At 33.8% G+C, this 27,787-nt stretch overlaps 3 protein-coding genes across 5 annotated transcripts; 2 read left to right on the top strand and 1 right to left on the bottom strand.

Annotated features, from left to right (window-relative positions):
* Positions 1–1,444: 1,444 nt before the first annotated feature.
* LOC114388327 (probable serine/threonine-protein kinase At1g54610) lies at positions 1,445–6,429 on the top strand. The gene is made up of 7 exons (XM_028348748.1): positions 1,445–2,267; positions 2,709–2,993; positions 3,122–3,439; positions 3,625–3,852; positions 4,376–4,476; positions 4,781–4,898; positions 5,743–6,429. Exons 1-7 carry the CDS (start codon positions 1,944–1,946, stop codon positions 5,992–5,994), a joined length of 1,626 nt encoding a protein of 541 aa, XP_028204549.1. The 5' UTR covers positions 1,445–1,943; the 3' UTR covers positions 5,995–6,429.
* Positions 6,430–17,364: 10,935 nt separating this feature from the next.
* Positions 17,365–20,232, top strand: LOC114387768 (inactive beta-amylase 9-like). Its single transcript, XM_028347966.1, has 3 exons — positions 17,365–17,765; positions 18,477–18,962; positions 19,076–20,232. Exons 1-3 carry the CDS (start codon positions 17,526–17,528, stop codon positions 19,958–19,960), a joined length of 1,611 nt encoding a protein of 536 aa, XP_028203767.1. The 5' UTR covers positions 17,365–17,525; the 3' UTR covers positions 19,961–20,232.
* Positions 20,233–22,073: 1,841 nt separating this feature from the next.
* On the bottom strand, positions 22,074–27,305 carry LOC114387245 (tubby-like F-box protein 6). 3 transcript variants are annotated; one of them, XM_028347393.1, is made up of 6 exons: positions 26,484–27,305; positions 24,179–24,266; positions 23,939–24,068; positions 23,671–23,850; positions 22,972–23,456; positions 22,074–22,666 (listed from the first exon to the last, which is right to left on the bottom strand). In XM_028347393.1, exons 1-5 carry the CDS (start codon positions 26,769–26,771, stop codon positions 22,985–22,987), a joined length of 1,158 nt encoding a protein of 385 aa, XP_028203194.1. In that variant the 5' UTR covers positions 26,772–27,305; the 3' UTR covers positions 22,074–22,666; positions 22,972–22,984. The 3 variants fall into 3 exon arrangements, with proteins under 3 accessions (XP_028203194.1, XP_028203195.1, XP_028203196.1); XM_028347394.1 differs by lacking the exon at positions 26,484–27,305 and adding an exon at positions 25,351–26,462; XM_028347395.1 differs by lacking the exon at positions 26,484–27,305 and adding an exon at positions 25,069–25,087.
* Positions 27,306–27,787: the final 482 nt, after the last annotated feature.

A 27,787-nucleotide genomic window follows, 5' to 3' on the forward strand; every position in this document is an offset into this window, starting at 1 on the left:
AAAGAAAAAGAAAAAGAAAAGTGATGCAATTCATTTAGATACATGTCATATCATTAATAAACAATAATAGAATCATTCAAAAATTATAATTTATGATGAATAAAATTATTTTTTAAAATTTAGTTAAAACCAAATTTAGTTATAGGATTAAATACATTTTTAGTCTATGATAATATTTGTTTTTAGTTTATTAAAAAAATATTTTCTTTTAATTTCTTATTTATGAAAATATAGTAAAATCAGTTCTTGTCATTCACAAAAATCATCTCATTTTATATAGAAATAGAAATTAGCTCATTTTGGTATCTCATTTATGGAGATAAGGACTACGCATGGCATACTTTCATACATGTGGAACTAAAGAAAATTATTTATTTTTTAGACACTAAAAATGAATATTAGACTATTAGTAGATTTATAGGGACTAAAAAGTATATTTAATCTTTAAATATATTTATAAAGACTAAAATATAGTTTGTCTTTAATGTGTTCAATATTTTATTTTAAAAAGTGTATGTACTAATATATATATATATATATATATATATATATATATATATATATATATATATTTGGTAATGGGATATAAACAAACAAAAAAGAAAAGAAAAGTTGTTTTCTTCTTTTTCTCTACATTATCCTTATGCATAAATGCATTTATTCTCTCTAAATAAATCCATATAATTGTGTTTAAGACTAGTAAAAAAAATTGATGAATGCATGATTTTAATTACTCACTAATATTCTGTCTCACTAAATATTCTACTCAATATTGATTCAAAAGTAGTGGCTAAATAAATTTGTTCTTAAACAACAATCTTATAATCCAAAACATAAACATATAAGTAAGATTTATGCAGTGAGAAATATATTATCTTTATTGATGCTATTAATCAAGCACATGCTTTAATCTTCCTCTGTTTTTTTTATTTATCATAAATCTTGACCAACTTCACAATCCCATTTTCTTCCTGAAAGCAATGTTCCAACCTCCAAGTAAGTGAAAAACCACCAAAACAGGCCCCAAAAAAAAATGTAACGAAGTACTACAATACAATACATAATAACTGTTAACTGATCAGGTGTACATACAACACTACGTACCTTCCTAGTTCTACCTCCACCGTTCTCCAACTACACCAATAATATTTTTACCTCATGCAAGCAAGTAAAGAAAAAAAATAACAAATAAAAATAAATAAATAAACCATCATGAAATGTAATTATAGTTAACACAAACATCTTCATGGTACTTGAACCTGAATTTTGTGTCTTGCTTTGATTGGACACTATCATGGAAGCTTCTTCAACTTGATACAAACTCAGTACTCTGAAAGGGTTAAAAAGGGTAAAAAATAAAAAAAACTGAAGTGGGCATAGAGACATTGACACACCTCACCCATAACTGGGTTATTATAGGTACAGGTCTTTGCTACCTTTGGCTCTTCCTCGAGTCAAACTTAAATACAGAAACCATTATGAGTATGAGAGAGAAGTTGAAAAATAAAGGAAGATACCCTCACATTTTTTTTTCTCTCTCTAAAACATTCTTTTCTTTTCTTTTCACTGATCCTTGAATCTGGTAAGACTCAACTTCAACCATAACTGTTTCAACTTTGATCTTCCTCCATATCACAGTCCCAAAAGGAGATTTTTTTTTTATTTTTAAAAAAGACCCACCTTAAAAAAAAAAAAAAGAAACAGTGGTCTTATTTTCTTTGACTGCACCACAAATTGTGGGGTGTCTTCAAAATCATTGCTTTCTCACTTTTGTCTGCCAAAGTTAGGGTCTTTAGAATTAGCGTTTGCACAGTCCAGCTTTTGGAGATTTATGATTAGGGTTTTTGGAGGGGAGAGGGATTTTGGGGGGTGATTGGATGGTGAGAAATTGAGGGAAAATGTGGTTGGTGCAAGTGGGGGGAGTAAATGAGAAATTTTGAGAGATGGGGTGTGCGTTTGGAAGAGAGGCTTCGAGGGAGGAGAGGAGAGAGGAAGTGAGAGAGGCAAAAGCTGAGGAGGAGGGTAGAGGAGAGGTTGTTGAGAATGAGAACATTGAGAAGGAGGGTGGAAGAGAGGAGAGGAGGACAAGGGCAAGGGGAGAGAGGAGGCGATCTTCGAAGCCGAATCCGAGGTTGAGCAATCCTCCTAACCATGTTCATGGTGAGCAGGTTGCAGCAGGGTGGCCCTCTTGGCTCTCTAAGGTTGCTGGTGAGGCTATCAATGGATTGACCCCTCGGAGGGCCGACACTTTTGAGAAGATTGATAAGGTAAAGAGCATCTAGAACTCGATGAATAGTACACTTAATTTTGTTTCCAATTTTGGTTTGGTGATGTTGCTGAATTCTGATATGGTCTTGATGTCTAGATTTGATTTTTTGACAATGTTGAGCTGTTCTTATGTTCTTCATTGCTCCTTTCCTTGAATGGAGGATGTTGATGTTATTGTGTTTCTCTTTGGAGTTTTAACGTAGTATGAGGGGTTTGGCTCTAAAAAATGACTTTTTGTTGATGTTGTATAGTTTTTTGAGTGCAAGCTATGGCAACACCTAAAAGTAGTAATGTGGATTTTAGACTTTTTATTTTATTTGGTGGGGTTTGTGATTAAAATTGAAAAGCCTTCCATCAAAATGTCTAAAAGTTATTTCTCCTGGCGACTTGCCTGGCTATTATTAAATCTCTTATTGATGCTTCTGTTATCTTTCAATCAGATTGGGCAAGGTACATACAGCAATGTTTACAAAGCTAGGGATACTTTAACGGGGAAAATTGTTGCTCTAAAGAAGGTCCGTTTTGACAATTTAGAGCCTGAGAGTGTCAAGTTCATGGCCAGAGAGATTTTGATTCTCCGGCGTTTGGATCATCCCAATGTCATCAAACTGGAAGGCTTAGTGACTTCTAGAATGTCATGCAGTTTATATCTTGTGTTTGAATACATGGTGCATGATTTGGCTGGACTTGCCACAAACCCAGCAATCAAGTTCACAGAGTCTCAGGTATTGGTGTATTCACCTTGAGTGCATGCTCTTGTTTTGTTTGAAATATATGATTCCAGAATCTTTTTCTTTTTTTGGTTGCTTCTGGAGGTAGTCCCTTTTTATATGCTCGTATCTGGCTATTTTAGGTAAAATGTTACATGCATCAGTTATTTTCTGGACTGGAACATTGTCACAACCGTCATGTGCTGCATCGTGATATAAAGGGGTCGAACCTTCTTATTGACAATGATGGAATTCTCAAGATTGGTGATTTTGGATTAGCTTCCTTCTTTGATCCTAATCACAAGCACCCTATGACCAGTAGAGTGGTTACTTTATGGTATCGACCTCCAGAACTTCTTCTTGGGGCCACTGAATATAGTGTAGGAGTGGATCTCTGGAGTGCTGGCTGCATTCTTGCTGAATTGTTGGCTGGAAAGCCTATTATGCCTGGTCGAACAGAGGTAATCTATGATGGATACATTATATAGGGTCTATAGTTGCATCTTTTAAGGGCATAATGTGTATTCAGTTTACTAGTCTAAGGTGCAAGATTTTGTTGTCCATGGCCTCTCAATTTTCTGCTACTTGATTGTGAAATTTGTGCTTTGGATTTTACTTCTATAATTAGCATCCTTATGTGTTGTAGGTGGAGCAGCTACACAAGATATTCAAACTATGTGGTTCTCCTTCTGATGAATATTGGAAAAAGTCAAAGTTGCCTCATGCTACCATTTTTAAGCCCCAACAATCATACAAGCGATGCATTGCAGAGACATATAAAGATTTTCCTCCATCATCTCTGCCACTTATGGATACCCTTCTCGCAATCAATCCAGATGAACGTTTGACTGCCACTGCTGCATTGCATAGTGAAGTAAGATAATAATTGAATTGACTAAATGTTGTGAAATCACCTAATTTCTTATGCTTTTATCATACTTTTTTATATGGGCATGCTACAACTGCATAACAAGATACTTTTTGTCATATTTAAATATTATTCTTAATTTGTCCTAACTTATATTCCAATGCAAGAACCATGAATATATATTCACAATATATTAGCAGAGGCATTGTTTGATAAGTTGGATTGCTTTTATTCCTTTCTATCGTTACTCAACCAGAACAGAACATACGATGGAGAAAGAATAAATTGGAAACAACATAGTTTAAATATCGTGTGATGCACTAGAACAGCTGCTTATAACTCTATACTGCACTAGAAATGGGGTTGCTTCTTAGTCGTAGGAAATAACAGTGATAGCTATAGTGGCATATGTTGTCAATTGTATATAATTTAAATTTGAGAGGATGAAGATTGTACTTGCAATCCTTAAAGCTTTTCACTAATTGTACGTAATGGTCCGAATTTAAAGCCATTTGGTTCTCTTTTGCAGTTCTTCACAACAAAACCATATGCTTGTGAGCCCTCTAGCCTTCCAAAATATCCTCCCAGCAAGGAGATGGATGCAAAGCTACGGGATGAAGAAGCTAGGAGGTGGCTTAAATTACTTTTGACATATAAATAATCGTTTCATCAACAGTCTGATAAAACCCTTATTTTCTTAAAAAGTTTCCCGAAATGCATACATGTTGGTTAGATTTTGATCATGTTCATGTTTCTTTATTTAATTGAGGAGGTTGCTAGGCATCCATATAACTTTAACATGTAATTTAGTTATCCTTCTCCATCTTTATTTTCTCGATCTCATGATATTGGAGGCTGCAGAGTATATATATTTTCAGAAGACAATGAAAATGCACACAATTCAGTATTTAATTTCAATATGTCTTGACTATAGATTGAGAGCAGCTGGTAAAGCTAATGCTGATGGTGTCAAGAAATCTCGTCCACGTGAGCGAGTTGGGAGGGGAATTGCAGTTCCAGAGGCCAATGCCGAACTGCAAGCAAATATTGATGTATGTCTGATTAGGCACCCAATTCACTCCAGCAATTATTTCTTATATGATTAATGTGATGAATTATTAAATTTATCAATTAGAAGCAATGGTGTAGATTTCAACTTAACAATATCCATTTCTTATTCATTTTTCACTTGCCTGCATGCAATCTTTATGGATGTTTATTTGAGAGGTTGAATCGTCCTTTTTTCAGAAGTTATTAATTTATTCAGTTATTATTGTTTTCAACTTTTCATATTTAGAAGAATTTGCAAGAGGTTATTGTGAGTGGATTTTGTCTTGGTGAAAACTTGTATTTTTGTTGTAGAAGTCTTGGTGGAAAATTTTAACCTTTAATTGTTCTAGCTGCCTCAAATGACTCAAACTAGAAAATCCAGTCCTTCTTAATTCTTTACTTTTGCCTGGGCAGTGGGCATGAAAATTTCCAAACATGAGCAGTAGTTTAGGCTTCATTGTCCCTTAAAGTCTTAAAATGTGCGAAAACTGAAAACTAGTAATAATAGACAGAAAACTAGTGTGAAAATTAAGTTAGTTTAATTTGGTTTGGATATTATAATGATATATAGGCTCCTCCCAATATTCCCTTGTGTTCCTGTTTAATTATTAATTGAATAAAGACATTTTGCCAACAGTCACAACTGCCACTGATCAAGTGCAGATTGAACTGTTGTTACTGTTTTGACACCATCTTCTGTAATGCTTTAGATTTGTGGCATTTGGTTGCCTTGGTTGTATAAGTATATTCTCCCCTTGTGGAATTTTTTGGGCTATCCAAGATAATTGTGTTATATTACAGCTTCTATTCGTATAGAACAGTGTTAATGTTCAGCTCTTACTGCAGAGACGACGGCTGATCACACATTCAAATGCTAAGAGCAAGAGTGAGAAGTTTCCTCCTCCCCACCAAGATGGAGCTCTAGGCTATCCTTTGGGTTCTTCACATCACATGGATCCAGTTTTTGATCCCCCTGATGTTCCATTTAGTTCTACAAACTTCTCACAACCTAAAGCAAATATCCAAACCTGGTCCGGCCCATTGGTAGATCCTTCTGGTGTGGGCGTGCCGAGGAGAAAGAAGAAACATGGCAAGTGATGAGCATCATATACAATCAAATTCATCAAAGGAGGACTCAAAAAAGATAGGAATGAGTCGGGAGTCAAAGAAATATTCTTGTAGTATAACACCAATCAATTTTTTTGAAGTATTCATGATGAAGCTGCAAATGTTGCTGAGTTGATGTCAGTCCTCTAGTTGCTAAAGGCATTGGAGGTAAACCAAATTGTATTTTCCTGCTTCCATTTCTTTCTCAATGATCAAAGGTTTATTCTCTATCTTGTATATCTTATTTTTTTTTTCTTCTTGAACTACAAAGTTTAATTAGGTTAGATGAATATCTAATAAATAGGTTTTGGGAACAGTATTGGCAATTTATATCTCTCCCTAATTTTTTTCCCATTTAATTTCTACTTTCCAGAAGCCTGTGAACTGTGCAGTACTTATACACAGCATTCTTTTAAATTTTTTGGTTTATTCATAAGATTCTCTATTATCCTTTTTTGTGCATTAGTTTAAAGAAAGCCTTGTGATTGTCATTTGACGATGAATAGTGATATGGTTCCTGGTTGCACTGGTAAAATATTTCCATTTTGTTGATTGTGATTTGGGGGGGGACATCAGAAAAATCAATCATTTATACTACGTTTGCATTTGGATCACTGGATGGACGTGGTACTGGTATATAATCTAAAAGTAAAATTGGAATTATATGGTTCGTTTGACTTGGACTGGATCAGAAAAGAAAACCCAAGATGTGACATGGGTTCTCGTTGGAAGAAATGTAAAGTTTGTTTTATATGCGCGCGTAAATCAATGATTATATAAGTTGATATTTGTTTCTGGCTTCAATTCGTAATTTTATGAACTATGTGTTTTTCAGAGAAATTTTCTTTAGCTTTTGAAGACTAATTTTCTACCAAATTTTATCAAACTTTGACCTTTAAATATACAATGCTTAAAAAAAGTCTATGGTTGTTTCTGAACAATACAAAATCTATGATGTCGAATTGGCACCACCAATGGTTTGTAAGATTATTAAATTACGCAATACTGTTAAATAAACTGTGTTAGATGGAGTTAACCTTTAAATATATAATGCTTAAAAAAACGTCTATGGTTTTCTCTGAACTATACAAATTTAATGATGTTGAATTGATACCATCAATGGTTTGCACGATTAAATTATGCAATACTCTGATCATATTTATAAGAAATAAGTTATATTATTAAATAAACGATTATGGATAACCTATATACACCTTTCAGTGGAGAGAATTCAACAATGTCACATTGGAGATCCAATCTATGCCATCTTACTTTCATTCCCTCTTTTGAATTGCCTCCTTTTTCCCTTTCCCAACTCATCATAAATCATACCCTTTATGTGGGGTTCATTTGGTCAAATCATTGCTCTGAGTTGGTGTGGGATGAGACACTGGAACGTGAATGGGCCGAATTCAACTACCATTCTACATCAAGTTTAATCATAATGATCATATCTTAACTTTTCTGCACCAAAACACTTTCCATTTATGCCCCCTCCGTTTCAGTTATCAAATTTTCCATACATTACATTGTCAAATTTTGTTGCCATTTATACTTCATGTCTCTCCCAAGACAGAAGGGTAGATTGAATAATAGTTGTTGTAGCTGAGTTTGACATTTAGATTCAACTTTGTTTTAAGAACACGAGGCAGCCACCACTTTCAAGATAGCTTTTTTTTTTGTTGAGAACTTTCAAGATAGCTACCACTCAATATTTTTGGGATTTGTCTATATATATTGCTGAAGGTCAAAGCTCTTAGCCTTACCTTTTCTTTAGGACAATTTAAGTGTGATATAGTGAGAGTGAGAAATCCATAGCAGTAGTAAGTAGGTTTGTGTTTGGTAGCTTACAGGTTCTTGAAAGCTAAGAATGAGTCCACCACCCCCTGAAGGACCTGGGCCTTAGGACTATTCAGGTTCGGGCATTGCTATGTGCACCCTGCATAATTTTCCCATTTTGCCCTTCTGTAAAAGGGATACGGATCAACTAGTCCGTATGAGGCTTACAGATTAGCTGATCCGTATGAGTCCAATCTGTAAGCGTAAGTTTTTTTTATTTAATGGCCCAAACAGGAGTCAAACATGTGACTTTCAGGTTATTAGCACGATGTTCTAACCAACTAAACTAATAGGCAAATTATGTTATAAAATAGTGTTGTTATATATAACACTAAAATTTATAATGTATATTTAATGCGCATGTAAATTTAAATAATAAATTTTGTGACAATTAATTTTGATATAACTCATACAAATTATTTAATATGTATATTTTTTATAAGTAAAAAAAATTTACTATTAAAAAAATTAATTTATTAATAAATTAAAAAAAACATATGGATTAGCTAATTGAAAAAAATTAAAAAAAAATACTTACTGATCACGTAATCCGTATGAGTTAACTCATACAAATTATGTGATTCGTATGAGTCATACGAATTAACTCATACGGATTACGTAATCCGTATGACTCATACAGATCATGTAATCTGTATGAACTATACGAATTATGTAATCCATAAAAACAAAAAACACTTAAGGATATTTTTGGAATTTTATTTTGATGCTGGGTGCACAAGCAATATATTAGGTGCACCTAGCAAAGCCCTTCAGGTTCATGGCCCGGACCACCTTCCCTTCTTGGCAATTTCTTCAATGGCCTCTGTAACACCATATCTTCTTGGTTGGTATTTGGTAACATGTTTCTCTTCATTAAGACCTACACCATATAAATAACATTGCAAAATTAACTTTCCTTTTTTTTTCTTTTTTTATTTACTGTATTAGAGAAGTAACATCGATATATTTTTTTATACTCTTTTTCCAACTCTCCATTATATTGAAATTTCATGTGCATATCACTTTGAACTTATTGCAGATTGGACCCAAGAATAATTGAGTGCTGCTAACATTTTTTTGTAAAGCTAAATGAGGAAAAGGTGAGAAATTAAACAAGATGCAAAATTTCACCATATTTCCAAATAGTGTTTTGACAATTTCTACATAGTCTGCTGTTGCTAGTTGCTACAAAACTGTTTTGGTGCATCACTTAAACCACCACCAATTCCAGTGGCCCCACCACAAGCTTTGCCTCCACCGGATCCCTTGCCATTTGTGTCTAGCCAACCTGGACCTCCCATTTTGTCGCCACCCCTAGTGCTTGATCTTTTTTGGCCTCCAATAGCTCCTAGTGTTCCAAGTGATTCAATTGGGCTTTTGATGGGCTACCAAAGTCTCCTGATAACCCATCAAGGAACCTCTTTATTAATGAAGAAAATGAGATTTTACCCAGTCATATCTAGTGTATTTCACCCACTTATAACCAATTAATCAACCCTAATGCATACACCGAAAGATTTTCTTAAGTTATCACATCTAGTGTATTTCTTAAGTTCCTATTTTATCAGTAGCCTGCCATTAACATTCTTATATGTGTGCTTGTGTGTGGAATTTTGATATTTTCTAATGACACACATATTTGGTATATAATCCATGATTTGAAACTATTCTCACATTTCAAGATAGTGATTTCACAGATGTTTATTACTTGTAACTCGTAAGTCAGTCGTATGTAGCATTTTTTAAGCGATACAAACTTAGTAAACTGAAATATTTAAAACCAATATCAACTAGTTCAAACAATTCAAACATAATATAATAGAAACCCTTAACACTAACCCTAAACAATCAGTAGTAACCCTAAACTATCAACAATAACCCTAAATCCTAATAAGAAACATTTTTCAAAACAAAAATACATATTTCACATTTTTTTTTAAAAAGGGGTCATACAGATCAAGTTGATCCATAAGCTTCATACGAATCAAGTTGATCCATATGAGGCTTACGGATCAACTTCATCCGTAAGACTCATACAACTTGATCCTTAAACCTCATACGGATCAAGTTGATCCGTATGCACAAACCTACTTCCTACTTCATTCGTATGCCTAAACCTATTTCCTACATCAAATGCGGATCAACTACATCCGTAATAAATTAAAAACCAGCAACGGAAGCAACAACCGTTAAAGGGGAAATGAAGCTTACCTTGACGGTGGAAAAGTCCCTTCATTGCACGTCCACAATGCCGATGGAGGAGAAGAAGGATCAAAGCCCAACGAAAATGACACGGCGACACAAACGGAGGGCAGAAGAATAGCGACAACGCAAATGGAAGCTCAGCTTTCTTGTGTACGGAATGCGTAAAATGGTACTAGGTGGACCAAAATCTTTTAAATCAAGCCAAGGAGTATTTTTTACCTTTCACATTAAATGTTGGGTGCACCTAGCATCATCCCCCATTTTGCCGCCACCCCCAATGCCTGCTCTTTTTCGGCCTCCAACACCTCCTAGTGTTCCAAGTGGTCCAATTGGGCTTTTGATGGGCTACCAAAGTCTCCTGATAGCCCATCAAGGAACCTCCTTATTAATGAAGAAAATGAGATTTTACCCGGTCACATCTAGCTTATTTCACCCACTTATAACCAAGTAACCAACCCCAATGCATACATCGAAAGATTTTCTTAAGTTTTCAATCTATGTATATTCATTGTGAGCACATGAAATCTCATAATATGGATCAAAAGATTATTAGAGTTTAACCATGTTATGATGGGTACTGATATTTTAAATAAATTAGTTAATTAAACAAATTGTATGTGTCCAATTTCCTTCCATTCTTTGGCTCAATCTTTTCATATTTGTGCTACTCATTAGCAAACTGAACTGACTGAACTATACCAGGGATTTAATTAGCAATCTTTACATGTTATGATGGGTACTCATATTTGTGCTACTCATTAGCAATCTTTACATTTTGACCTATACCAGGGATTTAATTAATCTAGCAACTGAACTAACTAATTAAGCAACCATAAAACTAATTAAATGTTATTTAAGTATTTTTAGTACCTTCCAAAGTTGGAAAGTGTGTGCTAGCGTCTAGCACTTCCAACTTGGGATAACTAATGCAAACTAAACTAGAACTCGAAGGATAAACAATAATCATATCAGGAAAATACAAAACATTTATAAGATACATGAGTAATCAACAATAATGTTTGAGGAAAAAGGCTTAACCACTACCAAATAGAAGTTGCAACATTAACACTCAAACAATGGATCCATCAAGAATTCCAAGAATTGGATGCAAACTTCGCACCTGATTACCAAAAAAGAGCCAAGGGAAGTAGAAAAAATGAAGTAGCAAATCAAAGCTATCCGAGTTGAATTTTAGGGGAAAAAATTCATCGAAAACACCAATCACTTGATGGTTACTTTTAGTCATCTTTCACTACATTTAAATAAGAGATAACTACAGAATATAAAAATGATCGACAAATCTTGCATCTTTCATGACTCCTGTGCAAGTCTTTGACGGGCATTTCTAGCCATACAGAAAAGAGCAATTTTGCAAAGAAAGTAGAGGATTAGAAAACAAAAATTGACATGTTTTTGGATGCATTGAGGGGGGAAATGTGGAAAAATTTGAAAAATGAGCTTATGACTTAAAATTGCTCTTAAAATATCTCCTCTAAATGTTTTGAGCTTCTCTGATCAGCATGATTCTCTTTGTTCCTTTAAATGCTTTTTACACACAGGTCCACTTTAATTATATCTGTTCAATAGGTTTTAAGTTTTTTGAATGTAGTTTGTGATGCGTGATTCTTTGCTCTTTGAGCTTCTCTGATTTGCATGATTCTCTGTCTCTTAAAATATTTTTCACCACAACTATGTCAGGGCAAAGAAATTATTAGCTCTTATACACTCTACCTGGCAATGAACATGTTTGATAGGTTCCTCACGGGAAAGGAGTCAGTGTAAGAAGTCACCTAATTCTAGCTTGTTAATGAAATTTATCTGATTTCATATTTTCTACGTAAAATAATATCCATTTACATGTCTTATTGATGAAGTTGACTGATTGGTTTTGTTTATTTAGGATTTGATAGGTCGTTATGAGAATGAAAAATTTAAGCTGCTTGCAATTTGTTGTATTACAATAGTATGTAAGATAAAAGTCAAAGGCTTCAAGCTGAATCTAATTTTGGTAAAACTATTTGTTGTTTTTTTAATTTTCAGTGAGATGAATGTGGGACTAAAAATGCAAATTCCATCATGAGGATGGGATTTCGCATTCCGAAAAGAATTGATTGGCATGTGTGGTCAATCACAGCATTTGATTTCATTGAATTTATTTTTATCCAAATCATCCTGTAATTTCGGTTAACAATCGAGAATGGATCTATGACCTGATTTTTCAATCCGAAGGAGGTAACAAACTCACATCAAGAATAGAATTTATTAGTTCTTTTTTCTTCTTCTAACAAATGATGTCTCTTCCACTATTGCTCTTTCCCCCCTCTTATTTACAAAATACTATTTTGCTGGCCATGAGCCATCCCTTGTTACAAAATGTGCTTTCTTAGATATCCTTAGACAAGCTTATCCCGATACTTGTAAAAAATTAAAACATGTTTTTGATAAGAGAAGTGATTCCTGTTTTATAAAATAAGTCTTGAATATTTACTTTATTTAATAATTTTTTTCTATAATATAATTTTCATAAATCTAGTCATTGAATCATGAAATATCATGTTAGTGATTATGCATGTCAAGTTTCATTTAAGTTGACATTTAGAAATATATAATTTTTTAAATATCAATTATTTAATATTTTAAAAGCATTTATAAGTTAAATTAAAGATGGCTAGCTATGACATGAGTAATAAGGTGGCATAGAAAAAGGAACTGAATCTTCAGAATCCCGCCACTGTTGGAGGTCGCAAATTTGATAAACAATGATTATTGAGATTTTATACGACTTCTGGCACTACAATGTCGTCCAAGGTAGAATGACGTTGTGAGCAGTTCGTACTCTTTTAAAAGTCAGTCTGCTTATATTTGTCAAAAGTTTCTTGGGGAAAAAAACTTCACCACATGAATAGAGGAATCCTCTATGTACTATCAAACCACAACTCGCAAAGTCCACCTCCTGAAAACATATGGCACTTGTTTTTCTGAAAAGATACTTATGATTAAATTAAATGCAATGATAACTAGACAAAACATTCTTTTTAATAGCAATAGCCACCCAATGAACAACATCGTTCGAGAATAACTCCTTTATGTTAATTAATGTTGGGACAAATTCTTCATAGTTGTCCGAACAAATCAAATGGATAGTTTCAATTTTTGTCCACTCATTGGCTCTGAGCCAGAATAACTCTACACAATAACTCTCACATTAGGTTTTTTTTTTTTTGGAGTCATTTGTAAATCTAATAATGGATTGTGGATTAGAAAAAAAACTTTTGAACAAACTTAATCAACCATTTATGTCTTAGTAGCATTGTACCAAATAGTAAATATATTCCTGAATTCCATTTATAAAATAACAAGCAAGTCAAATGATGTAAAATAATACATTGCAGGATGTGCAATTTACTATGGTTGAGTTTTGGTATCCCGTGGATGGTTTTGGACACTACTCTCATTGACATATTTGTTGACAATTTAATATCGGTGAACACAAGAAGATGTCTGTTGCATTTTGGTTTCCAGTAAATATATGGTCAGTCATGGCATGGCTCTGGACACTACTCAGTTTATTGTGATTAGGTTTTCATTGACATTTGTTGACAGTTCTTTGAGTGGCAAGTCAGTAGGTGCAGCATCAAGTATTTTCTCTTGGAATTGCATCCATTCTTTCATTGTATCCCTATGAGTCTGCAAATAAAAAATTATTAGTATAGGATGTAAACAGACATTAATGTATGCGAAGGCCAAAATGTTCTTAGAAGAAATGAAGTCTTTGATATTTTAATAGGTTTATAATCTTTAATATCATCAAAGACAACAATCTCTTGATGACTACTTTAGTAATCTTTCACTACGTTTGAATAAAGGATAACTACAAATAAAAATGATCAACAAATCTTGCGTTTTCATGACTCCCGTGCAAATCTTTGATGGGTATTTCTAGCCATAAAGAAAAGAGCAGTTTTGCAAGAAAGTGGAGGATTATAAGAAGAAAAAAATTGACAAGTGTTTGGACGGGGAAGGGAATGTGGGAGAATTTGAAAGATGAGCTTATGACTTATGCTGCGGAAATAAATTTGTCTTCCATACACACTCGTATTGGGAAATATGGATGAAATGAAAGAAAGGAAATAAATGGTAAGAGTTGAGAGATTTCAATAATATAAAATTGTTGGAGAGAAACATGGCATAAGTTCACGTCTTGACTTATATATATGAGAAGAATTGCTAAAAAAACACAGAAAAAAAATAATTGATATATCTATCTTATATAATAGACACAAAATTTCAAAGAATAATAACTTAGATGATTGTCAAAAATAATGAAACATATTAAAAAATACAATTACAACATAAATACGATAAAATTGATGATGATCTATAGTATGTTGTGTAAGATACATGTCTTCCGAGTGTTGTCAATGTCGACTATCAGTAATTTTAAAAAATTAATGTTGACTTTAAAAAAATTATAAAACAAAATTATAAAATTTAATTTAATAAATAAGTAATTTTAAAATCAATTTAAAAAATTATATAATATAATATTTATATTTTATAATATTTTAAATTAAAAAAAAATAAAAAGAAGAGAGAGTTAGTTATACATTACATAGCTATATATCTTATTTGTTCTGAGTAGTCCCTTGGCGAAGTTGATTTGCAAATTAGTGTAAATTGATTGTTTAAAGCACAAAGTTTCTAAGCAGTATATATTAGAAATTAAATTATAAAATAATATTAATTAAAAAAAAGGAAAAAAAAGGTATATTCACGAAAAAAACCATTAATACTATCTATTTCTAACACACTCCAAACAGGAGATTTCGAGAGTATCCCCTACTTCCTCGTACTCAATTAAACAATCAAACAAAAACACGTTTATTATGTCTACTATCATGACACGTAACAAGATCAATCAGCCTAACGCCCCCGGAATAATTGGCGGTCACAAAATTACAAGACTCTGTTCAATTTTTCCGGCTCAGAGTAATTGTTCCTCGCTAAGTCATAGTATTTGGAAGAAAATAAAAAAGAACAAGACAAAGTGAACCGCTCATCAATATTTTGGCAAATACCCAAAAGAATAAGCAACTTAGCCTTTTCTCATCAATTATCAGCTATTAGTTTTGATATATATGAAGCGTGTACATTTTTTTGTAGGAATTGTGCGTGCCTAACACATGAGTAGTTATTTCACAAAATTAAATCGTTTTATTATTATATGTGATCATCAGAAGTTTGAAAAATTAAATAAATATATTTACGAAATTTTAGAACAACTCAACAAATATAATATGTTTTACAAATTCAAATCGCATATCTCTTTTTCTGTGTTTTCTTGATTAAAAATAATTTCAATTGAAGAATGATGCCTCAAATTAATTAATAACTATACAAAAGAAAAAAAAATGTTACTTTTTTCATAAGAGATTATTCTTGAATTAAAAGGATGAAAACAAAATGCTAAGAGGACAACTGATTTAAATTTCTATTTGTTTGACTTTTAGAATTAGAATTAGATCTCTTTCAGTTTTAAGCATAAATAAGTTCTTAATTTAATCTGTAATCAAGAATAAAAGTCTAATGAGGAATAAGCAAGCTTCATTCCCTAATTCAATAACAAGTAACAACCCCACCACATCTATCACCACTAACCCAATCTGATAGATGATGCTATATACTCTAACAATACATCACCATTATCCTAAGTAGTTTCTAGTAGATTAGTACCACTTCCCATTTGTGTAAATCTTCCACCACCTTATCTATTATAATAATTCAAAAACAAGAGGGGTGCCATGCCAAGGAGGATTTTGAGCATTTCAATTCAACTTTGTGTGGCTGAGAACAAACAACAGCATAGTGTTATGGTACATGGTACATGGTACATGTAAAACAATGTTTCTGTCTGTTAGCAAGATTTGTCTGTAACCAAAAACAAAGGAAGGCAATTTTTTTCTTATCCAAAAAATGCACACTCTGATCCGAGTCATAGGAGGAGGGATCCAAAACCAAAACTGCAGAAGCAGAAGCAGATCCTGAAACACGGACCAATGAAGTGAATCTGATTCTGAATGTGAATACCCCACAAGACAATGTCCCAAAACCACACCACAGAGCACAGGGGAAATGAGTCAGCACACACGCAGCATTGCCCTATGTGTGTGCTCCACGCGTTGTGCCCATCCACAACCTATCATTCATTCTGTGACTCTAAAATTGTATTTGTCCCTTTACCTTGACGCACCTAGTACTTTTCAACCATCCAATTGCCACTTGCCATATTTTTCTATACAAACACACATTATTAATTAAGACAACAATTTATATCAACAGTTAAAAGTGCATGCATAATTAATTCGTTTTGGATAACTGATGTAACATCTTTTGTGTGATGGGATTTGAATCTACCCTTGTGTCGGTCCCAAATATCATCAATAATTTTAAACGTATTACCATTCTAAGTAAAGAATTAAAGACCCCCAAATTAATAATCAATTGTTTTCGTAATAATACAATAATCTACGTGTGTTAGCCTTATATCCAGCCATATCCAACTCATCTACGGCACACGATACAATTTTTTATGAATATTATTAATTTACTTTTTTTTATACTAAATTATAGGTTTAAAGAATTTGCCATATTTTGTCGATAATTATTTTTTTTTGTTAGAAAGTATGATTCATAATTTTTAATAGAGTATCTATTTTTATTTAATTTTTATTTGTCTACAAAATCTCATGTTTGAAATCTTTTTATTAACACTTGAAAGAGAAAAATAAATAAATAAATAAGTTTCTCTCATAAATTAAAATTTAATTTTTGAAAAAGTTAATATGATAAAAATTTTACCGATTAACTTATACATCAAGAAATTCTAACTTTGAAATAAATTTATTTAATTTTTGTTCTTATATTGTTCTCTTATAAAACATATATTTAAAACATCATAGCTTCTTTTTTTTTACCTAAAAAAAACATCATGGATCAAATCTACTTCAACCAACCTAATATTGGTTACTTACCTTACTTATAGTCTTTGCTATATACTAATTGTTATTCTTTTTCAGAATTATAAACTCAATGATGATGATTTTTTGTTGGTAGAATAATGATGAGGATTTGTTTGGGGCCCTTAATATTTTGATATTTTTATTTTTATATATGTATAAAAATAATCAACAATAGTACTATTCTGCGGCTCTACTTTGGTTTCCTATCACGAGGGCACGTGGCACATTGTTTTAAAAAAAAAAAAAAAAAGCGCGTTTCGGGTTCCACATCCTATATATGCACCTTTCCCATATCTATTTTTCCCATCTTCAAAATCTCTCCTTTCTTTGAATCCCATTATTTTCTGCGTCAATTTTGCTGAAAACCTTAAGTGGGTATCCTGAAAACACTAGATTTTCGATTCGTTTGGTAAGCGGATTTTTAGGTTTGATTATTACGTTTTTCTGTTCTTGTTGGATATGGAGGTTTCGGTGATTGGAAGCTCTCAAGCGAATCTGGGAGCGTCGGAATTGGCATCTAGGGAAGTTGGATTTTGCAATCTTAAGAACAATTTAAGGGCTTTGAATGATAGAGTTAGTTTTGGTAGGAATAATATACGGTGGGAGAAGGCTGGGATTAGCTTCACTTTGAGGGCTCTTCAGACTGAACCCGTTAGAGAGGAGAAGAAGCCTTCTGGGATTGGAACAAGATCCAAAATGGTGAGTTTTGTGTTTTGTTTTTCATGTACTATGGGGGGAAATTGGGAATTGTTATTTTGTGTTTGATTCTGAAGGAAACGGTTAATTAAATAATTAATTGATAATAGTTTTTATGATTGGTTTGACTTGAAGTTTGTATCTTTTAGTTTGAAATTACATGAAAATATCAAGGGTGTCTGAGTTATTTAGTTAAATTCTTCATTTACAAAGTTGGGGTAAATAATGAAGTCAACCATTTTGAGAATTTTAATATATTTATGGGGTGGTAAATAATTTTGCCTTGAATTTGTCATCTGGTAAATTTGAGTAATTATCCGTAGTAGATTTTTATTTGGAGCGGTGGTTGGGATGATTTTGGCAAAAATAACCCTGATTGTGGATATTTTGCCTGGGAAAATTTCCTTGATAATGGATAACCTATTCATCCAGTTAAAGGAGCAATTGTGAACTTTTATTCTTTTGTTAGCTCTGATTAGTGATTACATTTTGAGAACCATGAGACACGGATTAGTGTCTGAATGGAATTTACATGCTAGAGGTTTAGTAAATTCTAGATGTAAGTCCTGCATCTCTCATAGAAAGATTTTATTACTCCGCTTTAGTCAAATCTCATGTAGTTATGTCACATGTTAGGTGGTCAAATACCCAGCTTCTTATGACTAGCTGAAGGCATTAGAAGGTAACTGACATGCTTGAAATAATATGTTGCAGGCAAATGGTTTAAGATTATTTGTGGGGCTTCCCCTAGATGCAGTTTCTTATGCCTGCAATTCAATAAACCATGCTAGAGCAATTTCAGCTGGCCTAAAAGCTTTGAAGCTCTTAGGAGTTGAAGGTGTTGAGCTCCCTATTTGGTGGGGAATTGTTGAGAAAGATGCCATGGGACAATATGACTGGTCAGGCTATCTTGCTATTGCTGAGATGGTCCAGAAAGTGGGTCTCAAGCTTCATGTGTCTCTTTGCTTTCATGGGTCTAAGAAACCAAATATCCCCCTACCTAAATGGGTATCTCAGATTGGTGAATCTCAACCCAGTATTTTCTTCACAGATAGGTCAGGACAGCATTATAAAGAATGCCTGTCCATGGCAGTTGATAATCTTCCTGTTCTTGATGGGAAGACTCCAGTCCAAGTGTACCAGAGTTTCTGTGAGAGCTTCAAGTCTTCATTCTCTCCATTCATGGGCTCTACAATCACGGTAAAAATTCTGCATTCTAGGACCACTTATATATGCTAATTAATACATATCCACCTTCAGATTATATATATGATATATGACTAACAATTTCCTCATTTCTTGCCATATTACAGAGCATTTCCATGGGTTTAGGACCAGATGGTGAGCTACGTTATCCATCTCACCACTGGCTGCCGAGTAATGGTAAAACTCAAGGTGCTGGGGAATTCCAGTGTTATGACCAAAACATGCTCAGCTTTCTCAAGCAACATGCTGAAGCATCTGGAAATCCTCTGTGGGGGCTTGGTGGTCCTCATGATGCACCTATCTATGACCAGCCCCCATACAATGGCTTCTTCAATGATGGGGCTTCTTGGGAGTCTACTTATGGGGACTTCTTCCTCTCTTGGTATTCCAATCAGCTCATAGCTCATGGAGACTGCCTCCTTTCATTAGCATCTTCAACTTTTGGTGACTCTGGAGTGGCGATCTATGGAAAAATCCCTCTTATGCACTCTTGGTATGGAACTCGATCCCATCCTTCAGAGCTAACAGCAGGGTTCTATAACACAGTTAACAGGGATGGCTATGGACCAGTTGCACAGATGTTTGCTCGGAACTCGTGCAAAATTATATTACCTGGCATGGACCTTTCGGACGCGAACCAACCAAAGGAAAACCATTCTAGCCCTGAGTTGCTACTTGCACAAATTATGGAAGCTTGCAAAAAGCATGAGGTTCAGGTTTCAGGTCAAAATTCGTCTGAATCTGGTGTTCCAGGGGGGTTTGAACAAATTAAGAAGAATTTATCTGGAGATAATGTATTGGACTTGTTCACATATCATAGAATGGGAGCATCATTCTTCTCTCCAGAGCATTTTCCTTTGTTCACTGAGTTTGTCCGGAGCCTTAAGCAACCGGAACTGCATTCAGATGATCTACCTGCTGAGGAGGAAGTAGGTGCTGAATCCGCCGTGGTTATGAGCCGTGATTCAACTGTGAGCATGCAAGCAGCCTAATGGTTGTAAATTTGTAATCTATGATAATCATGTATATAACAATTAGTTATTATTATACTACCCTTGCATCAGTGCATGGGATGAGATTGAGGACAGGTTATTTTGTAAGCATAATATGAGGATCCCTTTTCCTTGTTTATTCTAAGCAGAGACCTTATAGTTATTCCTTATAATGTAGCCAGGTGGGTGGCAGATTGCCTTTTTGTCATTTGTGCTCATGTGGTATACATTTCTGGTCAATATTACTTAGCTTAATAAGCACCAGTTTTAAACATCTCATTTTAAAATATCAGTTGATTAGAATTTTACATAATAATTGTGGAAGTTATAAAATATCTTTAATTTTAAGAAAATTTAATTAATATTTTCTGAATTTTATTTAACTATCAGATGGTATGAAGCAAGTTTTTTTCCTCTAAAATTAATCATATTTTGAAATGAAGGAGTATTAATGCATTGTATACAGTAGCTGTTAAGTGTTAGTATGTGATCTTCTTCATAGTAGTCTCTCTAATTCTAACTCCTTTCCAATTCTACACAATAATATTAGTTGCACCAAGAGGAATCAAGTTTGTCTTGCATTGCTGCCTAGCAATTATCATAGTGCATCATTCTGTGGTAGTTACCGTTTATGGATAGCGCTCATGAAAGCAATCAAGCAACTGTTAATTCCTCCAAGAGTTACTCTTCATCTTAATCATTTATTTTTTTGAAATTTAATTGTTAAGATTAACGATTCACTATTATCACTAAATTTCAAGAAAATGAATTATGAGAATGAGGAATAACTTTCTCAAGATTATTTTTGGAATAAGTCGATCCTTCCTCTCTATATATATCATGTTTAATATTTTGAAAATAAGGTACAAATTTACACACTGATTATTTATTCATCCAAAATTTTCAATTCTATCAAGGGAATCCTATTCAATTATGAATGACATTAAACAATCTAGTTAAGAAAAGTTTTTGAAAAATTGATTAGAATTAGTTTTTTTATATGGATAAGATAATTTCAGGCCAATTTTTGCATTGAATTGATAGCCAAGGTAGAAAATCATAATAACAACTTTGAACTTAAAATAAAAAGATACACTGATATATTTTTTATTTATCAAATTGATGTAATTTTACACTAATTTCTAAATAAGTACTTGCAGAAGAACTTGCTTGAATAAACTTTTAAATAACACTTATAAAAAAAATTAATTCAATTAATTAACAAGATAAAATGAATCAAACTCCTTCCATAGATTAAAATCAACTCTCTTGAAAGCCTTCACATTAGTAACTTGTTCCTAAGCATTTTAAACTTGAGGGGCCTTTTTTTTTAACAGCTATAAACTTGAGACCTAAACATTGTTACATTAAAAAAGTCTTCGTTATAAAGTTTTACAATTAAAAAACTCCCGTCTAAGTCACATTGAGCCAATATGCTGACTAAGAAACTTGGCTAATCAATAGTTATAATAAAGATGTTCAACCACACTACACACATCATTCTACGACAATTTTGTTTCAAATTTAAAACTTGTAATGACATTTATGTATCTTCATTGCAAAACTCATGACATTTTATTTGACTGAATTTCCTGACTTTTTGTTCGTCCATTTGTATTCCAATTCGTGCAACATGAACAAGCAGACACTGTTATAATTTTTTTAAAATCATATTATTCAAATTCTTATATATCTTTAATAATAATTTGTTAAGGTAATTTTCCTCAATTGCCCGCCTCTTATCGTTGCAGTGTGCAACTATGAGAGAATTCACACCGGGTGGTGGTTGATAGAGGTGACAAATAAGTTAAGCTAGCCGAGTCAGTCTAAACTCGTCAAATAAAATGTAAGATTTAAACTTTTAAATGTTAAACCCGAATTAAATGCAAGCATTTTTAGGTTTAGCTAGCAAAAACCAGCTAAAAGCCATAAAATATCGTTACAAGGTTTGAAATATGAAACAATCAGCATAGTCAAATAGTCAGATAGCCTGTTTTGCTACCTCTGGTTGGAATCAGTTTTTCTTTGTCGATACTTTAAATTTACATATTCTTAATATTTTATTTTTTTTAATAAAGACAGTGGTTATAATTTGTAAATATAACATAATCTGTTATACAAAGCCAAGGAAGGTTTATTCCTCAGTCAAGAGAATACAGACAGTGGCAATTATCCCTCGTGACATGCACTATTAGAACAGTGTGTTACTGTTTTGGAAAAAAACCACGTCAAGAGTGGATTACGTAACGAAAGGAGTTGCACATAGCAAGTTGCTTGTGCTCTTGCAAGTAGTCCCCCCAACACATGTTCTCATGAAAGGATAAGTTGAAAGCTAGTAGTCTCATTAACAAAACATGTCTAGCGGGGACATGTTTTAAACAACCATTTCTATATTACAATAAACAACCAAATTGTTGAAAGAAAAAAAATGGAGAATTTATGTACAAGGGGGTCTGAATAAATGTATTTTTCCCGTTTTTGTGCTTTGCTTTGTGGGGTGATGGTGGAGAAGTTCCAAGTAACATTCCCAAGAGCTGGTGAATTGTGATCCCAGAAACTGAATGCTCCTTTTGATTTTAGTTCAACACCCATCCAACCAATCTTTACCCTGACAAACATTTTTCATCTGTCTGCTTCCCAACAAGTGACCTTCAAACCATACTTCTCCCGGCAGCAAGAGACATACCTATATAATCTGGATTGAAACTGACAAACAAGGAGCAAACATGGTCAATTGGCAAACCAAAGAAACTACAAATGGAATAAAGCACTAGCCATAAAATTGGAGTTGAGATAAGTGTTGCTATGCTAGATGGAGTGACTAATTAGGTTTTCAGGTAGTTATCCTCTCATACGGTCATAAAATGTGGCAATCATTAAAAATAATAGAAAGAGGGCATATGTCACAAAGCTCCCACCCCAGAAAATTAATGGAAAAAATTCTTAAGGATGAAAAATAGAAAGTATCGAATGAAAACTCATGTTTTTTAAGTTCCTAATGCAATGAATACCTGTTTAAACATGTCATTCACAAGCAATCTTGGTATCAAAACTGCTGAGGCAGATTGCAAATGCCTGAAATGCTGAGATAGGGAACCGGTAATCCATTGTAAACAAATCCTTCCCAACTTTTCCAAATTGGAGGATGATCTTATCATGTTCTGGTCCAGCAGGTCTGTTTTCTGCAGAAGCCACCAGCTGAAAGTTTTTAACTGAGGCAATTGTCACCCGTCCATGAAAGTTCAGGCACCAACATTGCAGCTGCTCATGCCACCTAGGGGCCTTGTTTTTCAACACTAGCATCCCATCCTTTTGATCAACCAATGGTCCAGACACGGAATTTTCCACACGATTTGATTTTGATCGAAAAAAGGGGAATGAAGGAAACATGTCTATGTTGTTAAGAGAAAACTCAGTCTGTACAGGAGCTACACCTCCAGGTTCAATTGCAGCGGCAGGAATGGAATCCATGACACAATGCATTCTCCTAGGCCCCCTGCTAGTTGTATATAGATTGTAAGTATAGCATGGTAGGAATATAAAAAGAATACATTGTAAGCTGATATATTTTCAGAAAACACTTCGGCTGCTCAAAGTCAAAGCACTAATGTCCACCGAAGGAAACTATGGATGACAGGTAAAATTTATGCCAAGAAATCAGTTGATTTAATGCATGAAGATCTGCAACAATTGCAATACATAAAGCTTACCTTGAGCCAAGCACATTCAATTCATATGAAATATGGGCCACTGGATAGTTTCCTGTAGGGACCTTGGGTGAAACTTGCTTTAGATTCACCAGCCTTGTGGAGCGACTTTTCATAATCTTTGCTCCTGCATGAGGTGGCTGGCCATCATAGATTGTGAACTTTGTTCCAAGAAAATTTGATCTGGTTATAAGGGGAAGAAAAAAGTATAAGTCTTTGCACTAATAAACAAGACAACAATAATAGCCACAGTACCCAATTAGCATCACACCTTAGTTTCCCAACATAGGAGTTGCTTCCCTTTGACATATCATCTGCATCAAGAGAGATGATATAATCTGTGCAGGTTGGACGTCTGCATTTGCGTGCAGCAAGAAGGAACTTCCCATCTTCAGCTAGTGCTGAATTGAAGACCACACTCACTTAGGATTAGAAGCTAAATAAAGGGGGAAAACAAAGAAACTAAAATTTTTACAGGAAGACTCAACCACAAGTTTTATTATATACTCACTATTGGTTAAACTGAGATACAAATAGTATGTTTGGCTGGAACGGTTGCGCTTTATAAAGCATCGTAGGAGATTCTCCCTTGGGCCAGGCTGCCAAATTTATTCGCCAATAAAAACATGTTAAAGTAAGGCCAGAGGGCAGGAAAACAATACAATGAAATACTCAGTAATAAAAGACAAGAACACTGGTCACATTCAAGCATCATGCCTTTCCTACTAACAAGGGAATCTTCAGAGCAAAACCATGGAGAGTAGGGAAATAAAAACAAATCAAAGCATTCCACACCAAAGAGCATCTTCTGGTACCCCTCAATATGCCCAAAAGAGTGACCTCTCCTTAAATCTTTTTTAGCAGGTATATTATATATGACAATGGCCACTACCCAACCAAAACATAATATATCCCACCTAAACTAGTAGAAGATAATTGAATTAGAACAACTAGGCAGCATAAGAAAACACAACTCATTGTAAGATGCACAAAGTATGCCAATAATAACAGTGACAATACCCAGATGCCACTAAAAGTGGTCCTTTAAAATGTTGTGGAAGGAATTAGAGAGTAAATTCCCATGTAATGTTCATAATATTTATAAAATTGACATCACTATATAGTGGTCCCAGCCTATCAGGAAGTAATATAGAACATTCAATCATAGTGATGGAAAGGAGAAAAGCGTATCTAGAATTATGCCAAAAACCCAAAAATATCCACAAATACGATAGACCAACCAAAATCACAATTTTTCCCAAGGATAAGAAGAACATTTAGAGATATTTATACATGATAAGCAGGAATTTAACACTTTCTTTTCCACAGGAGATAGTGTTAAAAATAATGAAAGAGAAACTGGGATAAAAAATCTTCATTGCTTAAGTCAGATAAAACCACCATAGGCAGTAAAGTTTTCCCTTTAAGTTTCTAAAACAGTTGCATACTTAGAACTCAAACTTGAGACCATCAGCAAAGCTCAAAGAACCCAATCAATATATAAGTACTATATCCCTATATGTCATAAAAAGATAAGGAAGAAGCAAAGCACGAACAGCTTATCAATTAATATCCCAAACAAAGGAAGTTAATAATATTTAATAGAGACACGTATCAAAAGTGAAAGAACCAAAAAAAAAAAAGTTCATTAGTTCAAGTCTCTACCCGTCGGTTGACAATTACCTTCACCCTTGCCTTCACGCAACGGTAACCGACTAACCGCAGCATCAATATTTTTTAACCATAAAACAATCTAAAGCACAACTCATCACAACGTCGAGCCAAAAATATCGTAATCAATTTTCACAAAAAACAATGTTAGGAACCAACAAGACAAACAGTAAGTTACACGAGAAAACCTCGTTGCACCCACTCAAGAAAATAAAGCAATCATGCTTATATTAGGAATCATACCAAACCCAATTAATAAATTAATCCCAACGCCAAAAAGAAATACCCACCCAACTGAGCAGAAAATGAAAAGAAAAGTAAAAGAGTATATAGGTAAATGAAAATAAGTAAATAGTGTATTCACTAGTAAACAAGCATGTATTGTAAGGTTAATCACTTTTGGAATAATTATCTTAAATTCAATCCAATCACATAAAGACAAGTATGAAATTTGTTGACTTTTGTAACAGGTTTAATTATAGCTATACCTATATCATTTTTAAGGTTTGGTCTTTACACCTAAAAATTACATGCTTTAGTCCTTATTCATACACTTTTAATTTTCTTTTGATCTTTGCTGTCAATCGTGTCTTAATTTCGTCACGTAAAACTACCAGAAATTTTCTTACAGTTGTTAATAAAAAAAATTGACCATTTTACACCCTCCAATTCCTATTTATGGCGTTGTTAGTTAATGTAGTTAAGACACAGTTGACGGCAGAAACCAAACCAAATCAAAAACAAAAATTAAAAGTGCATGCGTAAGAAACTATACCGTGTTGTAGGTATAGAGACCAAAAAGTAAAAAATAAATGGTGGAAGTTCAGAGATCAAACGAATAGTTAAACATTTGCCATGACTATCTTACAAGTTATATCACAACAACTGTAATTAACGGTGTAAATTTTGTTTTTTTATTTATTTATGGAGAAATGTTAACGGTTAGTTTTTTATTAGCAAGAGGATTCACGCGCGACTTTTCTTCCCTTTCCTTCTTTTCTAACCACTCAATCATCCTTTCATCTCCGGTGTAAAATTTTGTAAACTGAATAGAAATTAAATTGAATAAAAATTTAATTTTGAGCAACGCCCATGAAAAATTTGAGGCAAAAGATGAAGTAAGGGGAAAGGGGTGGTGGAGCAACCTGTTTAACAGAAATGGGGAAGGTGATCTTGGAGGAGAGTTCGGGTGTTTTGACAATGTCTATGGTGATTTGTCTCCAGCTGCGGCAAACGCCGGCGCAGGCGACAACGCTCTTCCGCGGCGGCCACGCGTCCTCGGAGGCCTCGATTCTGAAGAGGACCTCTCGGAGAAGCTCTTGGGGCATGTTGGCCCAACAACTCTGTCGCATGCTGTCGCCGACACACTCTGCTTCTTCTTGTTCCTGCACCACACGCTGCGACTGCGATCTCATGCTTCTGATTAGGCACATCTAGATCTCCAATTCCAATTCCACCTAAGGTCACGGCTTTATGAAGAGGAGTGCTTGTGTGTGTTGAGAAATAGAGAGAGAGAAGAGGGTGGGTGGATTGAGGGAGAAAAAAGTTCCTGTTTTTTCCTTCTGGGGAATTAAAAAATTGATTCTTTTTTGGTGGGTTTGGGAAGATAAGAGAAAGAAAGTGTAGGAGAGATGCAGAAAAAAGAGAGAGATGGGATTCTGATAAGAGAGAGAGAGGCTCAGTGGTTTTGTACTTTTGTGTATGTGTGTGTGTGTGTGTTTTTGGGGAGAGAGAAGGGAAAGGTAGGGAGATAAAGCTGTAAAATGGTTTGATTCGATGAGAGTTACTGAGTAGTAGAGAGCAATATAGAGGAAGATGAAGAGGAGTTACTGGTCACATGCTAGTTAGGAAATTGTTTGGTGGTGGTGGCCACTGCGCTTTTGGGGTAATTGGCTTGGTTAGTCCAGTGGAGGAAACAAAATGATGATCATGATCTGGTTGAAAGGTTAACTGATCTTCTCATTGAATGTATTGTTCAATTAGTTTTAATTATATTAATATATATATATATATATATATATATATATATATATATATATATATATATATAATTTTAAAATCTTCGTCCCTTTCTCTCCAAATCTTTCTAAAAATTGGAGGAAAACAAAAGATTAAATATTGTTTAATTGTTCAAGTACTATGGAGCGTCATTCTTTGTTCTGAAAAAAACATTATTTAGGTCTTGAACTTTTAAGTTCTCATCATTGTTTGTTTATGTATATAAGTAAAAAAATGTTATTATTTATGATACATTTCAATTCTTAATTAGACATTTATCATTTTACCCACTTGTCTTATCTTTTTAATTTTCTATCAAATTTCTTTTATGCCATATCAAACAATCTAAAAATATTATCTCACTTTTTTTATTTTCTTTAATTTCTTTCGTTCATGTTTCTTTCTAACCAAGTATAGCCTTAAATTTTTCACCAACTCATGTTTGAATTTT

The sequence above is a fragment of the Glycine soja genome, chromosome 15, assembly GCF_004193775.1.
Source record: "Glycine soja cultivar W05 chromosome 15, ASM419377v2, whole genome shotgun sequence".
NCBI classification, from domain to species: Eukaryota; Viridiplantae; Streptophyta; class Magnoliopsida; order Fabales; family Fabaceae; genus Glycine; species Glycine soja.